Here is a 16,274-nt window from a genome sequence, read left to right on the forward strand (position 1 = left end):
ATGGAGCCGGCAGGTCAACCCGCCAGCCGCGCAGGGAAGGCAGGCGCGGTTCAAAATCGCCTCTCGTCTATAGCGCACCGCGCACGACGGCGAGAAGTTGACACACGTGGCGTGGAGCAAGCCACGGTTTTGAATGAGGTGTGAAAATAAACGGCAGGGGCTGGAGCCATCGTTTGGCAGCTGTCGCGGCGGCTTCCCGGCAGTTGCAGTTTTGAGAGGTGCAACTGGTCTGTTTGGGGGGTATTTAAATCCCGGGGCTTAGAATGAGCGCTGTGCCAACGGGTATCGCACCGGGGAGGATTTAAAGTGCGTGGACGCGTGTGCATACACACGTGGAGGTGCGTGTAGGTGTGTGCGTGCACTCTGTGTCCTTCAAAAAAAACCCCAAAAAACAACAAAGAAAGAAAAAACAAACCCGAAAACCCTTATGTGCTTAATAAATATATCTATATGAAGCGTCCCAAAGGCGCCCCGTGGCTTTTTTTCCCCGCGGTGGGCCAGCGCAGGCCTCCCACGGGCCGCTTGCCCGCACCCCGGGGCCACCGCCGGGCCCTGCCCGACCCCGTTGCCGACGGGGGCCGGGGGGGGGGGGCGGGGGCTGCCCGGCGGCCGGCAGGGGGCGCTGCCGCCCCGCGGATGCGCAGCGGGACCCGCGCCCGCGGCTGCCGCCACCGCGCCCCGCGCAGCGGGCGGGGACCGGGCAAGGACAGGCAGGGACCGGGCAGGGAGAGATGCGTGCAGGGATGAGCGTCGGGGCCGATGGGTCCGTCCCGGCGGGACGCGCTGCCGTTCCCGCACGCAGCTCCGGTATTTTCTCCCGCTCCCTCCTCACATGTTGACGTTTCAGATGAGCCGGAGTCTGGCACTGATGGGTGCGGATTACGGCGTCGTGTGTAAACCCGGGGATTCGCCCTTTTTCTTGGTGTCCCGCGTTACTAACGTCATTTGGGAACCGCAAATCCGACCTCCCCGAGACGAAAACAGACGTGCGAAACAAAGCGGCTGGCGAGGACCGGGCCGGGCTTGTGCAGCGCCGAGCGCAGACAGGCAGCCCCCGGCCGCCGGCTGGGGGTGCGCGGCCAGGTGGGGGGTGGGGGGGACGAGGGGGGGTCAGGAGCCAGAGGAGAGGATGCTCTGAATTAGAGTCGAAAATTAAAAACTAAAGCGGCGGTCCCGGATTGCTGTTCCCCGGGGCCGGCGGGAGGGAACCGGGGCAGCGAGGCCGTTTCCCAGTTCCCCGCAGCCCTCTCCCGCCGGCGAGATGGGCCCCCCCGGTGGCACCAGCGCAGGGCCGAAATAGGGGCGTGAGGATTTCAGGGCTGGTCTCCTCCGTGGTGAGGCCCGTGGAAATCACCCCGTGTGCGCACCCCACTCGGGGAGCCTTGGCTGCGTGGAGAGCCAGGCCCTGTTCATGAGGGGCTCTGGGGGCTCGGGGGGAGCCGGGCCGGGCAGCGACACCCCCTCGGACGAAATCCACCTGCTTGGCGGAGGCCCCAGGGGTGCCCCGGCGGGGCAGGAGCCCGGGGCTCTCCCGGAGCCCCGCAGCCCAGCCCGGCTCCGGGCTGCGCTTGGTGGCCCCGGCTCCCGTCTCTCCCGCCACGTATTGCGCTTTTGTGGAGGGCTCGCAGCACGCTTAGACATACTGACTGGGATTTAGGACGTCCAGAAACGGATTAAATTAGGCATTTCACCCTCTCCTTTAACTCACGCAGCCCCCCCGTCCGGACACAACCTGCCTGGGCCACCTCTCCTCCCCGCTGTGGGCACGGGTCCCTGGCACCGGCGAGAGAAGGGGGAGACGGGTACCCCCTGGAAAAAAGAAAGTTAAGGGGAGGCTGAAACTTCCCTCACCGCCACCCCCCGCCCCCCCCCACCCGCGGAAGTTCAGCTTGGATTAGCCCGTAAACAACCGTCTTACCCCGAGGTCTCCCGCATCTGAGGCCTTCCTCGCATTTTCTTCTTGGCTCGGCTTTTAAAAGATGAGTATTAGTTTGGAAATCCGAAGCTAGTGCCTTTGAGGCCAGCCATGTAATTTGACTGCGAATGTAGCGCACCCCTCCCTCCGAAAGAGGCTGCCGCTAAGTGCGCTTGGAGCAGATCGGGGATTGCTGGGAAGGGAGCCCCTGCCAGATTTTCTCCTTGTAGACGCCAAGAGGACAGCGAGAGCAGCCTGTCAAGTCGCTGGGTAGGAAAAGTTCAAGAGAGGAGCTTCGGGAGATGCTCCCGGGGCAGCCCGGGCCGGAGCGCAGCGGCCCCGGCCACCGGGTCCGCACGGGCCGGGGGCTGCGTGGGAGGCGCCCACGAGAAACGGCCGCGGCGAGGAGTGGGAGAGTGATACAGAAATTTAGGGGGAAGCGGAAAATCCTGGGAAATCTCATCCCGAGTCCCCTATGGTTTTTGTTCTGACTGTCCCCGGCCTGTTTTCTCTCTGACAAAACCCAGAGCGAGCTGGTGCTCCCCAGGCTCTACTTGCGGTTTCTCTGCCTGTATGTATCCAGACACACACACACACACACATATATATATACACAGAGATATGTACATGTATACATGTAGGCACGGAGAGCGAGCAGGGCTCGGAGCGGCGCGGGGACCTCCAGGTTGCTGTGGCCGGGATCATCCGGGCGAAATCGGACATGGCCGGGGAGAGCTCCCGCTGCAGCTGCAGCCTCCTCCGCCGGGCTCCAGAGCGACGGGACCCCCCCTTCGGGAAGGGGTTTTAGGCTAAAGGATATTTCCCCGACTGTAAAGAGGGTAGAGGGAAATCTATCGAGCGTTTTGGAAGGTTATCCTCGTTCTGCGCGTGTGAGGGTTTGTTTGTTTGTTTGTTTGTTTCACACGGTTATAATTCCTCCCTCCCCGACTGCTGAATTACTTGATGCAGTTTTCAAAGGAGCCCCGTGATTATGTCAGGATGTCTGGAAACACACACACAAAAAAAAAAAAAAAAAAAAAGAAAAAAAAAAAGAGTTGAAGTTTTTCCAATTCAGATTCATTCTACAGTCCCGGAGAAGTGTAAATACGCAGATGCAGAACACGGCTCTTCCTAGGAGAAGTTTCTCTTTTTTTCCTCTTCAGTGCTCAGGAACCAAGACCCCAGTGGAAAGCAGCACATCGAACACCCGTCGTATTCAGGGCACTTTCCCAGCCTCGCTCATGTCAGTACCCCCAGATCTCTGCGAGAAGAGCGTTACCGCCGGTTGAGGGGGAAAAAAGTTACACGGAAAAGGGGCGAGGTGACTTCAAAAGTGGAAATACTAGCGATTCACGAGGGGCACGAGTGGGGCTGGAGGCGAACCCCTCTCTCCCCTCCGCAGCAAGCTCAGCCCAGCGGGGCCGCAGCCCTGCGCCCGTGTCTGCCCGGGTGTCTGCGGGCGGGAGAGGTTTTCCCGAACGTGTGAGACCTGGGAGAACGGCACCTCGCTGCAAAATCTGTCAGAGGACTTGAGTTACGCCGTACAAACATCTCTCTCACTTTGTCTCTGCAATCGTATGCACGTGTGGGTATAGATGTCTATACGTACAGCCGCCCAACGCCTGGAGAACAGATTTACATCTCATACGGAAAGTGAACTTCTCCCTCCACAAAGTGCACACAGCGCGGGGTACACAAAGGAAAACCCGTCCCCTAACAAAGGCGCACAGACCCCGGCATCCCTGCGTGCCCAACACTGCTTTGTCACTTATATTTAGTCCGTCGTCTCGGTATTGTGTTAAAAATATCGGCTAGCTGCAAACAGGCGCTTTTAGGGGAGAGGGGGGAAGGCGAAGAGAGTTCAGCTCGCCCATCGCTGGAAAGAAGCGAGGACCGTTTAGACAGCGATTTTTTAGCACATTTTAATGCAGCGGAGTAACGGATTCTTTGTGTATAAAGTGGAAAGAAAATAGAAAACAAAGTCCGGGAACGAAGGCAAGAAACGCTAGACTGGTTTTAAGACTCCCCCCATCCCTTGGTTCAACAGAAACATTAATTTACATTAGCAATTCCGCATCTTCAAGATAAATTACACAGAGGCGTAATAGATTTAAAGTACGCCAGATTTTTTATCATTAATTGTAAATGTGCAAAATACCTGCTGGTACTTCACTTTAGAAGAATGTAATTGGCAAAAATGGGAGGCTGATGAATAGATAATAGATCCTTAACTACCAATAAACAGTAAGCACCAGCCAAGAGTATTAGGATGTGATCATAATTATTCTGCAGCCCCAGCCAATGGGAGGAGGAGAACTCAGCCCTAAAATCATCCCCGGACCCAAAGGTAATCGCGAAAATACGGACAAGGCTGGAACCGGAGACCTGCTCCCCTGTCCCGTCTGCGAGAGCCCGGCGTGTCTCAGCTTTGCATAATGCGACTGCCCTCCGCTTTGTTTTCCGCACCGCGCGGTGCGGAGAGTGCGGAGAGGCGAAGGGGGGAATAAATAAGTTCGGAGGAGGAGGAGGAGGGCGACCCGCTCTCTCACCGGGCCGAAACCTTTCCCGAGCGGGGCATCTCTCCGGGACGCCCCGGGGCTGATCAAGGTAACCCCGCCGGGCTGAGAGCACCCGAGAGGTGGCAGGGAGAGGGGTGTCACGCTGGCGGAGCAGCCCTAAACCCCCCCCCCCGCCCCCCCCAGAGGAGATGCGGCGCCCTCCGCCCCGCGCACCCTCGCTGCGCCCCCCCCCCCCCCCGCCGTCCCGTCCCCCCCCCCCGCCGTCCCCCTACCTTAGTCGCCGGGCGGCGGCAGGGGAGGGAGGGAGGAGGGAAGGAGGGAGGGCATCGCGGCGGCGGAACGGCGCGGAGCGGGGCCGGGCGCGGCGCTGCGCTGCGCGGGGGCGAGGCTGCGCGGGGCGGTGCGCTCCCCCCGCGCTGGCGGGCGCGCTCCCGCCGCACTCCGATCCGCGCCGCGCCGCGGCTCCATCCCTCCCGATGGCGCTGCCCGGCGCTCGCCTCCCCTCTGACGCACTTTAAAGAGTCTCCCCCTTCAACCTCAAGGCGAGTAATAGCGACCAATCATCAAGCCATTTACCAGGCTTCAGAGGAAGCTGTTTATGTGATCCCAGCACTAATTAGGCTCATGAACTAACAAATCGTTTGCACAACTTGTGAAGGGGCCGATCACATCCATGGATTGTCTTTGGACTTAGGGAGGGAGGGCGGGGGGGGGCGACCGCCTTTTCCTTGCAGGAGGGAAACTTCTCCCAGCAACTTTTGTGTGTGTGTGTGTGTGTGTGTGTGTGTGTGGTGCGTGTGTGTGTGTGTGTCTCCCTTTTGGGTACCGCTGGCTGCCGCTGCCTCCTTTTCCTCCAGCCCCTGTCTATTTATGTGTGTATCTATCCCTCCTCAAGTCACTCCCTGCTGCAAACTTCCCCGGATCGTCTCCCGCGCACCAGAGAGAGCCAGGCAGAGATTTGGTCGGGGACTCTCGCCGCGGCAGCATGTTTCAGCCCACACCCAAGCGGTGTTTCACCATCGAGTCGCTGGTGGCCAAAGACAGCCCCTTGCCCGCGTCTCGCTCCGAGGATCCTATCCGGCCGGCGGCGCTCAGCTATGCCAATTCCAGTCCGATGAACCCTTTTCTCAACGGCTTCCACTCCACTGGCAGGGGGGTCTACTCCAACCCGGACTTGGTCTTTGCAGAGGCCGTCTCCCACCCGCCTAACCCGGCCGTGCCGGTCCATCCCGTGCCCCCTCCCCACGCCCTGGCCGCCCACCCGCTGCCCGCTTCGCACTCCACGCACCCGCTCTTCGCCTCGCAGCAAAGGGATCCCTCCACCTTCTACCCCTGGCTAATACACCGCTACCGGTATCTGGGCCACAGGTTCCAAGGTACGTGCAACTTTTCTTCTCCCTCCGATCCACCCCTCCATCCCCCGGCTGCTCCCGGCCGGTCCCCGCGGCGCGGGTGCGGGGGGACGGCGGGCGGGCGCTGCCCGGAGCCGCGGGCTCGGCTTGGCCGGGCCGAGGGTCTTTTGTGCCTGCCCGCCCCCCCCGCCTCCAGACTCGAGGAGCTGTCAGAGCCGAGGGGCTTGGGCTTGGCTTGGCTTTGCTTCTTTTCCCGGTTTGTTTTGGTTTCCCCGGGAGGAAGGGGGCAGGCGGGAAGGCAAGGCCGGCTGGGACTTCGGCGGCTTTCCTGTCCCGATTAAAAACAGGGAGGCAGGGAGGGAAAAAGTGGGATATTTTTTTTTTTTGTTCCGGTGGGTTTAAAGCTACGGAGGAGCCCCCGAAGGAAGCCGCCCTGCCAAGGGAGAACGGAGGGGTCGCCAGGTTTCGGTTCCCCCGGGAAGGCGGCGGTGCCCGCCGGGCGGCCGGGGCCGGGCTGCCGGGGCCGCGGGGAGCAGCCGCCTCCCCAAACCCGGCCGCTCCCCTTGTTTGCGGGGACGGGGGAAACATGAAACGAACCCCAGAGAAAGGAGAAGGGGGAAAAAACAACCAACCAACAAAAAAAAAAAAAAAAAAAAAAAGAAACCCAGGGCCGGAGCAGCGCGGGGAGATGGGGCTGAGCCGGGGCAGAGGGAGCGATTCCCTCCGTGCGGGCAGGCAAGGACTCCCAGCTGCCAAGCGATTAATAACCGGCTGAAGGAAAATAACCAAATCCAATGGCGCACAATCAATAAAATCCCCCTTGTTTAACCCTTTGCAGCCGGCAGCGTCTCCTCCGAAGGGTGAGCCGATTTCTCCCGTAATGGGTCCAGCTCCTGCTTCTTTCGTTATACACACACACACACACACAAATCAACCTCCGCTCGGAGGGATCCATCTGCTTTTTTGGGTGGGGTTTTTTGTATTTTTATTTGTTATTTCCGAACGAAAACAAACCACCTGCAATATCCAGTTCCCCGGCCTTCTGCAGCCGAGCCGTTGCACTCGGGTTGGAAAAGGAGCCACTCTCTCCGAAGCCAGGCGGACAGAGATACAAAATGGATTATTACCCTCTCAGAATAAAATTACAGGTTTCGCTCACCAAATTATTTGTCGCAGTCATCAGGCGATTGGTAAAGAGCGGTAGATGAAAGGCGGAAATGTCCTGGTGTTGAGCCACAGCCTGATTTCAAACACACCCTCCTCCTGCAACGATTTTTAAAGCACTTACGGTGGCTTTCCCACCTTGGAAGGACCGACCCGGAGAAGCGGCACAGGGCCAACCCGGAGGGAGAGACCCACCAAAAAGCCCCGGCTGAGACCCCCCCGCCCCCCCGCCCCGCAGCAGGCCGCCTGCGATGGCTGCCCCGGGGCCTGCCCGAAGTTTGTTTCTTTATTTCCCCGCTGGTTCCCGCAGCGGGCAGCGGGCAGGGGCACGGCGGAGGCGGGAACCCCCGCTCCGGGGAGCAGACCGGCAAAACGAAGGGGAAGGGGGGCGGAGAAAGGCCTCAGCCGGAGTTTTGGGCGAAGGAAGCGGGGAGAGGCCCGGGGAGCGGGCTGGCGGCTCCCGGAGCGCGGCAGCCGGCCGGGACCGGGGAAGGGACGGGGGGTGGCTCGGCCGGGGCCGCACCGACCGCCGGGAGGATGTAAATAACAAACAAACAAGGAAAGATGTGAGGCTGCCGGTGGGCGAGGGGAAGGGGGGCAGCTGCGGGGTGAAGCCGCAGACACCGCAGCCGGGCTCTGGCCAATTCTTTTGCTTTTTTTTTTTTTTTTTTCCTTCCGTAGTGCTCTCCTAGTTGTGTTTTAGCATTTGAATTTCACCCAGTCCTCTCCTTCCCCTGCTCATTCCCTCCACATATTTATCTAAGGAAATTTTAACACAAAAAGGCGCTGAAAATGAAAAAGAAACTATAGCCAGGTTTCTCCTGCGGATAATAGTGGGAGACAAAAATTCTTGCCCTAAAAAGTCCTCTCGAGTGCGTTTGGGGAAGGTGTTTTGCTAATCTCTATTCTACCCTGTTGCCCAGGGAATGAAACCAGCCCGGAGAGCTTCCTATTGCACAATGCACTGGCCAGGAAACCCAAACGGATCCGTACAGCTTTCTCCCCATCCCAATTACTGAGACTGGAACATGCCTTTGAGAAGAACCATTATGTAGTAGGAGCAGAGAGAAAACAGCTGGCACACAGCCTCAGCCTCACGGAAACTCAGGTAAGGGGGAAGCAGGGAGCGGGCAGCTGGGAAAGAGAAAGTACTGGGATTTCCTTGGGAAAACACACCCGGCCGGCCCGGAGATGCGGGCAAAAATACAGGCAAATTCTGGGGGTGTTTAGGCCTCCAGCCCCGAGCCGGTGGAGCGGAGTGAGGCGTCCCCCCCTCGACTGGGTGTTCTAAAACCCTCTCCCGTTCGTGAGAGCCTTCCACCGCCTGTGCCGGGGGTGGCGGGGCCTCGGCCGGGCGCGGGCGGCGGCGGGGCTGGGGCAGGGTCGGGGTGTCCCCGGGGGGAGACGGCCGGAGCCCCGGCCCGAGCCAGGAGGGGAGCGGCGAGATCTGCGATCGGCAAATGAAAGGCGGTTCCTGGTCATTTATTTCTCCGTGCGACTAGTGTGACCCTCAAATAGTGGTTGAATGTTAGGGAAAAGGCCTCCAAAAAACCCAGAAGGCGGAGGGGAGAACCCCCACTTTGGACCCTATGGCAGAAATACAGTTTCTCGGATGATTTTTTCAGTCGTTTCTTGTCCCGAGTCCGACAGCGGGGCTGTGAGGGGCCGGTTCAGGAGGACATAAAGATGAAAAATAAAAGCAAAGAAATTATTAACTACAAGGAATTCCCCCCCCCCCCGCCCCCCCCGCTGGCTGGCTGCGGGCCAGAACCGCATCGGAGACCATTTCGGTCAGTCTATCTGAAGGGACGATTAGCGGCGTTTCTGCTCCGGTTATCCCGGGGCGAGGGTCTCGGCGGCGGGTACCGAGGCCGGACACGCGTGGGACGGCGGGGAGCGGGGCTGGGCGCGGGGTCCCCCCCGACGGCGGGGACCCACGGCTGGTGGGCCCGCTGCGAGGGCGTTTTTCACGCGGTTTTCTCCTCGCTGGAAGAAAGGCTGGGGTTTGGGGGGCTCGTTGTTGTTGTTGTTGTTGTTGTGTCGGGCTTTTGTTTTGTGCCCTTCCAGGAGACTCGTGGAGAGAGGGCTCCAGATGGGGATTGTCTCTGCTACAGTATGTGGCACTGTACTTTAAAAAAAAAAAAAAAAAAAAAAGCCAAAATACCCAGCCGCAGCCTAGTTCAAAGTTCCCAGTAAACACAGCGTTCTCTGGGCGGATTAAGTTGTAACACTTTTTTTCTTTTTTTTTTTTTTTTAACTCCTTTTCGTGGGGGAAGCAATAAAGAGGTTGGAGCTTTTGTTTTAAAATGTCTCCCTAACAAAACAATAAAAAGGGATCGCCACTTTTATGAGGTTCTCCGAACAAGGGACCGGTCACAGGCTTATTTCCACTGGAAAGCTGTATTTAAGGTGGTCTTTGTGCTGCTTGATTCCGAAGCTGGTTGGGGTCTTTTGTCCGGATGTCAAACCCCCAGTCCCCTACAAATGAGCTCCCTTTTGGGAGATCAGCGTGCAGAAATGAACCGTCCTCCCCTTCAATTAGCAAACTAAAAGCAAATTAAACTCACCCCTTGTTCCCCGCTCAGCTTTTTAATGGGGGACTTTTGGAGAATATGAAAATGCGGCAGAGATGTGTGTCCGGCCAGGCAGGTCTCTGTTCTGAAGAGGCAGCGAAGCGGGTTAAACCAGCTTATTAAAATGCTCCAGTTCCCTTTCCCCCCCTTGCTGGGGCCTTTATCAGGCACTTTCAGACAGAACCAGAGTTTAAACTGCTTTAAAAAAAAAAAAAAAAAATGTTTACCTTTGGCCGCTACAAGGAGTGTGGCCAGCCCTGGAGATAGCTCCCAGATCAATACTATCTGTAATTAAAGCACTGAAGTCAGCTGCCGGATGGTTAAGTCTGATTTATTCGGCGCAGAACAAATTCAGAGGGATATTTACGACGGCACTTACAGGTTTCGCCTCACTATGATCGCTCCTGGACGGCGCGTCCCGGGGAGACGCTGCGGGGAGCGCCAGGCGTTTTTCTTTTCGGGGCTTTTTCTTTAATTTTATCCGCTTTTCCAAGAGGAAAAGCTCTCCTCCCGCCGCCCCCCTGACCCCCTCCCGCCGCCCCGATAGGAGGGACGAGGCCCTCGCTCTGCTTTCCCCCCCGGCCGGGCCGGGCCGGGCCCTAGGGTGCCGCTCGGGGGGGGTGGTGTGTGTGTGTGTCCCCCTCTCCCCGCCGCCGCCCCGGCTCGGTTTCCCGCTGTCGGCGGCCGCGGGACACCCCGGCGGGCGCGGGTAACAAGAGCCGCCCCGGCGGCTGCCCCGACGGCGGGGCCGGCGTGCTGACCGCCCACCGCCGCGCAGCCACGCTTTGTTTCCCCCGCGTGGGGTGTCAGGCGCCACGCGCGGGCATTGCGCGAGGCCATACTCGTGCGCGGAAGGTCCGCGCCCCCACGCCAGATGCGCCCGCGGTGCCTCCCGCCCGCCTGCGGCGCTGCCCGCTCCGCGGCTGCGGGGAGTGGAGCCGCGCACACTCAGCGGTGCGGCTGCACGCGTGGGTCCTCTGGAGGGGCCCGGTGGGCGTGGGTCAGCGTGACTGCGCCTTTTCCGGAGAGGTTTAGGCGGCACACGGGCCGCGGCTCCGCTCGCCCCGCTCCCGGCTGGGCAGCGGTGCAGGCAGGGCACGGAGCAGGCAGGACATGGTTTGGGCAATGCACGGGGCAGGCAGAGCCCCTGGCAGGGCAGCGGGCGGCGGACAGCCCCGGCGTCCGGGCAGGCGTCGGACTAACGCCCGGTGCCTTTCCTCCCGCAGGTAAAAGTATGGTTTCAGAACAGACGGACAAAGTTCAAGCGGCAAAAGTTGGAAGAGGAAGGTTCAGACTCACAGCAGAAGAAAAAAGGGACTCATCACATTAACCGGTGGAGAATCGCCACCAAACAAGCCAGTCCAGAAGAAATCGACGTCACGTCGGACGATTAAAAACTGGCACTTTGGGACTTTTCAAAGCCAGGCACCCCACCAACAGAAAGTGTTAAAGGCTCACCCCACCCCCCCCACCCCGGCGTGGCGGTGCGGGGAAGGGACACGAAGGGGGATCTCCATCAAAATCGCGATTCCCGCCTGGGAGGGCAGCTGGGAGCGAGCGAGGGCGAGACCGCGAGGGGCCCGAACTGTGGCACTGCCGGCACCGCTCTGGCAAGGGGGCATCTGTCAATCAAAGCCAAAACACCGGGACGAGGTGATTGACAGGTATTCCGTTTCTCGCAGTCCACTTTTAAAAGCATAACGTCAAAAAATTAAAAAAAAAAAAATCGAAAAAAATTCTAAAAAGAAAAAAAAAGAAACAACACCCCCCCGTCCCCAACCAAACCAGAAAAATTACCATCTTACAGGACATTTTGCACTTCACAGTTTTTTCCGTCTTTGAAAGAGAAATTTCCATAAGCAGCCAAAACCCACACCTGTTTCAGAAACTTGAATTGCATGTGTAAAGCCGTCTGGGCAAAAAAAAAAAAAAAAAAAGGAAAAAAAAAAGAAAAAAACAGAAAAAAAATTACCCCGGTTCCTAAAGACAGAAATGAATTGTGATTTTTTTCCCTTTAAGACAGGTTCTGTGTGCTTTTTAATTTTATTTTACGAGAAATGTGCAGTCTGTAAACATTTTATGATAACTTCTGGCGTCAAAGTGTTTGTGAAAGCTAAATGAAGTAGCAGTAACAAAGCATAGTGTTCCTTCCGGATGGACAAACACGGTGGGGCAGGGGAGGGACGGGAGGGAAAGGGTGGGGGGGGAGGTTGGGGCTGGTCATAACTGTTGCTGCCAAAAAAAAAAAAAAATTAAATCAAATTATTCCCCCCCCCCCCCCCCCCCCCGCAATTGTATCCGCATTGCAAAACCGGATGCTGATTATTTTTTAAGATTAATAAGGTGCAAACCCAGCGACCAGGTTTGGCGGTGGGTACACCTCCCAAGCTGGGAGGATCCAGAGAAAAGGGACTTAAAATCGCGGATTGATTTTTTTTTTCTATTATTTTTTTTTCTAATGGCCATTTTCATTGGGGCAATTTTCAAGCACTGACCTTATAATATTCCGAGATCATAGAGCTACTAAAAAAAAAGTGACAAATGTTTCCTTCATGTCTTCTATACCAGAATGTAAATATTTTTGTGTTTTGTGTTTAATTTGTTAGAATTCTAACACACTATATACTTCCAAGAAGTATGTCATTGTCAATATTTTGTCAATAAAGATTTATCAATATGCCCTAAATTTTTAAGCAATATATTTTCCCCTTCCCCCCAAATTTCTCGGAAACCGGTAGGTTTCCCCCCCCCCCCGCCTCTTGTTTTTAGCTGCTGAACCCCTGCGGTCGGAGCCTGCGCTCCCGCGGCCGCGCCGCGCATTCCTGCGGCCATAGGCGCGTTTTCTTAATGAATTCACTGGCTGGTATATAGACCTCTAAAAATAAGCCGCAGAGACCCACTTGCTGTAAATAAATACCTTTTTAAAAAAAAAAAAAAAGGCAACTAACAACAAACCCAACCCCTTCCATGGTTAGAAACTGAAGTGCGAACCGGCTCGTAACGGGAGGGTGAAACTGCTCCGCAGCAGCCCCGCTCCGCTGAGAGAGGCTTGTCTTGGCAAAAATATGTATTTTATTTAGCGGGACGGGATTTTTTTTCTTTTTTTTTTTTTTTTTCCCCCCCGTCTTTTAAATTCCCTCGCCAGGTCGTTGCGGTGAGGAGCAGGTCCTGGGAGGCAGGGACTGCGCCCCAGCTGCTGCTGTCCCCGCCGCTCTAAGGGAGCGATCCTGGGCACACGGTAAAACTCTGATATTAAAGACGTGGAGGGAAAAAAAAAAAAAAAAAAAAAAGTTGCTCTGGGTCCTTGAGGAAAGTAGCTGGTTTTCTGGGGGTACACAGTTGTTTTTGCATGCTTCATTTGCTCCTTAGCCTGATAGACTGCATTAATCAGTTTTATTTCCATTGATAGAGAAACCTCGTCTGCTCTGTTCGAGCTACAAAGAATCCTGCAAGCTTTTGTGAAAGTGCAAATCAGTTTAGGCAATTATCATACCAGGAATATGAAGGGGAAAGAGGAGGCATTGCCCAGTGGTCTCCTTTAATCTCTTAATCCGTGGATCCAGGGGGGCTAGTTGGACATAATTTAGGACAATCTGACTACCCTTTACACTGTGATAAGGCGAAGTTACAATGCATCGCGAAAATACGAGCTTTGTTAAACATCCTGCCTTGAAAAGTTAAGATTAGACATTCTGTGCACGTGTTGGCTCTATCGGGTACTATGTAAATTTTTTTTTTTTAAAAAAAATCCGATTTTATTTTTATTTAACATTGCTCCTTATACAATCTCGGTGACTTTCCATTCAGTAGTGCTACAAATATGAGAGAGGCCCAGGCAGGGTTAGGACGCATGTCGCAATGCAGTCCCTTCCATTTAAACCTAGGCTAATTATTTAGTAGAGCTATTCCCAAGGTAAACTTCTCGTTGCGTTTCCCCCCTCCTCGAACAGCTGATGGTGCAGATCTTGAAACCAAGCAGGGCACAGATTTCACCTTAACTCGCCCAAGTTGGCTTGTGCTCCACTTCAAACCCATGCAAATGGGCAAACATTAAATGGATCGCGGCTGAACAGCAGACTTGGGCCTTTCTAGAAATTGTTTCCCATCTTGATAAAAGGCTTGTTTCTGCAGGAACCATATACTTTTTTTTTTTTTTAAAAAAAAAAAAAAGTGAGGGAAGAGAGGGAGAAAGGGAAAAAAATTAAGCGTCCTATGTAGCGTAACAGCAATAAAATCTTCAGAGAATGCCATTAGCTTTGAAAAAAAACCCTAAAAGCTTTATTACAAACCAAGCTTTGAAAATAGGGGGGATTAGGAGTCTGAAAGGGTCCCACAATGGTTAGAAGAAAAGGTTTCATGCTAATGAGGTTAATGCCCTTTGTATCTCAGGACTCCACAACTTCATTACTCCCTATCTCCGGCTGCACCAAGCGGCTCAGAACACTGCAATCCACTCCAGCTCTCCCCTGCCTTGCCTAGAGAAGGATTTGATAGCAGCTCTGTTCAAACTAGATAATTATATCTTTTCAAGTCGGAATTAAGATAAAGAAAGTGAAGCAAAGGCGGCTAGCCTTGATCCACTGCAAACAAATTTGGCGCACTTTCTAGTCTCTCTCCCCCTGCCTCAATAGGCAGGACAGTCAGCTTATTAGACCCTCATTTGCTTTATTAATTCATCTATTTAAAGTGGCAGGATTAGAGAGAGGGAGAGAGAGGCAGAGTCTAATGTGGGACAGTGGATGCCAGGCAACGTGGAAATATAAATATTGGCGAGATGCTATCCGAGCGGGTGTTTAAAAATACATTTTATATTAAATAACTGAGAGGGGTGGGGGAGGGAGGGTGTATTTCGGGTGGCGAATTGCAGACCCGGGTGGATTTTTACCGCTCTTTCGAAGGAAGTCTCGGGGCCAGCTGCCGGAGGACTGCTGCACACCCCCCCCCCCCCGCGGAGGGCGGACGGGCCCCGCGGAAAATCCGCTGCTCTCCGCCCCTCGCCGGGGATTTGGCTAGGCGGACCCCCGGGCTGGGCAGGGGCCTGCGGGCCGAGCGGAGACCCCCACACCCCGCCCCTCTCCGTCCGGGGCCGCCCCCCGGCTCTGCCCGCCGGCAGCGCTGCGCGGGGGCAGCCCGCGGGCGCGGAGCGGTGCGCGCTGCCCCGCGCACGGGCGCTGGCAGGTGACCGCAAATCGGAGCGGCTGGTTTTGCGCCGTCTCCCGTCTCCATCCCTTTACTCTGTCTATCGACCAAGGGCGGCGCAACCCGCCCCACCCCTCCCCGGCCCCCCTCGCCCCCCCCGGCCCCCCTCAGGCGTGTCACCGCCAAGCAGCGGGGCCGGGGGGCTCCCCGCGGTGTCGCCCCCTCCCCGGCCCGGCCCGGTCCCCACCGACGGCGAGGTCAGAGGCGGAGGGGCCGGATCCTGACCTCGCCGCAGCTCTGCCGGCTCCGAGCAGCGTCTTCCCGGCTCGGCTCCGCGTCCAGGATCTGGCCCCTCCGGCCTTGGATTTTTAACCCCTTCCCTTCGGACAGAGCCGGCGGCTCCCGGCTCCTCCGTGGCCGTTTCCCACCGATCGCCACGCCGTGTGATTTGCACCCCCACGCCGGCGCACCCGCCAACCCCTCTCTTTGCCGCTCGACCAGGGTGAGGCCAGAGGCCTTTGGAGTCCTCGCTTTGTTGTGTTTGGAAACGCTGTTTATTTACCTCCCCCCCCCTTTGATGGATCGCGCTGTTACTTATGAGGGCTCAGCGGAAATTAACGGTCCCCCCTAATTAACGCCCAGCCTATCTGCCTGCCTCGTCGGAAACAGGCAAAGAGCGGATTCCTGGATAACCAGGATTGTCCCAGCCTCTGCTCCCGTGTCCATCAGCGGTTGGTAACTGCTCGGAGCTAATACAGCAACTGATTTACTCCTCCAAAGGGTCCCGCTGCGGGGGGGACGCGGGAGTTTAGAGGACCTCCTGACCCCGAGCCCTAACCTCTCTCCTCCCATCCCTTCTCCTGGGGGGACACTCTGGGCCGGGGAAGCCCAGGCCGCGGTCCACGCTTGAAAGCGAAAGGGCCATTAATCACCTTCCCTAGCTCGCTTTTAATTGGCCCTTTGCAATTAGCGCCTGTTGCAGGGAAGGCGACCCGCCAGCTGTGAGCGAACCCCGCCGGTTGCCCCCTCGGTTTCCTTTTCCCCGTGGGGGTGGGGGGAACGGGACACCCGTGGCCGCCCCATCTCCGTGGGTCCCCCCGGGGTTCAGCCCGTCTCCCAGGTGGCATCCCCGGCCCGGGAGCGGGCAACGCGGGCTCTGCCTCCCTCTTTCTCCTCCTTTTCTTCTTCCTCCTCCTCCCCGTCGTGGGGCCGCTCGGCCCTGCTGCCTCGGGAGCCCCCCGCTCCCCTACACGGCCCGGCTGGAGCCCTGGATGCTTCGGGGGCTCTGGGCGAGCATTTATAGACCCGCTCTCCGTCGCCCACGGCTGGACCTGACGTCAGGAGGAACTTGATCTCGCCCGCTTTGCTCCTGCTGCTGAAACTGATCCCTGAAATGAGAGAACAGACTCTACACAATTCCCATGGCCTTGACATAAGGTACAGCGATAAATATACACCACTAATGAGCAATTACCATATAATCACCTTCCAATTAGCTCGCATAATGATGAATTAAACATTCTAGCCTGCTGGATTAGGTTTCTTACTTTGTATATTATTTACGAAGGCTAGCTTCTGCTGAGCACCAAATATCAAATTAGATAGGGAATTT

At 56.6% G+C, this 16,274-nt stretch overlaps 1 protein-coding gene and 1 long non-coding RNA gene across 3 annotated transcripts in view; one reads left to right on the plus strand and one right to left on the minus strand.

Annotated features, from left to right (window-relative positions):
- LOC141925674 (uncharacterized) overlaps positions 1-3,334 on the minus strand; it is a 42,384-nt gene extending 39,050 nt beyond the window's left edge. The window contains exon 1 of the long non-coding RNA XR_012623903.1: positions 1,919-3,334. This is a non-coding gene — a long non-coding RNA (uncharacterized LOC141925674). The remainder of the gene's footprint in view (positions 1-1,918) is intronic.
- Positions 3,335-5,159: 1,825 nt separating this feature from the next.
- Positions 5,160-12,209, plus strand: EMX2 (empty spiracles homeobox 2). 2 transcript variants are annotated; one of them, XM_074831375.1, is made up of 3 exons: positions 5,166-5,810; positions 7,874-8,058; positions 10,750-12,209. In XM_074831375.1, exons 1-3 carry the CDS (start codon positions 5,420-5,422, stop codon positions 10,915-10,917), a joined length of 744 nt encoding a protein of 247 aa, XP_074687476.1. In that variant the 5' UTR covers positions 5,166-5,419; the 3' UTR covers positions 10,918-12,209. The 2 variants fall into 2 exon arrangements, with proteins under 2 accessions (XP_074687477.1, XP_074687476.1); XM_074831376.1 differs by lacking the exon at positions 7,874-8,058 and having other exon boundaries at positions 5,160-5,810.
- The last annotated feature ends 4,065 nt before the right edge of the window (positions 12,210-16,274 follow it).

This window comes from Strix aluco, chromosome 7 (assembly GCF_031877795.1).
Source record: "Strix aluco isolate bStrAlu1 chromosome 7, bStrAlu1.hap1, whole genome shotgun sequence".
NCBI classification, from domain to species: domain Eukaryota; kingdom Metazoa; phylum Chordata; class Aves; order Strigiformes; family Strigidae; genus Strix; species Strix aluco.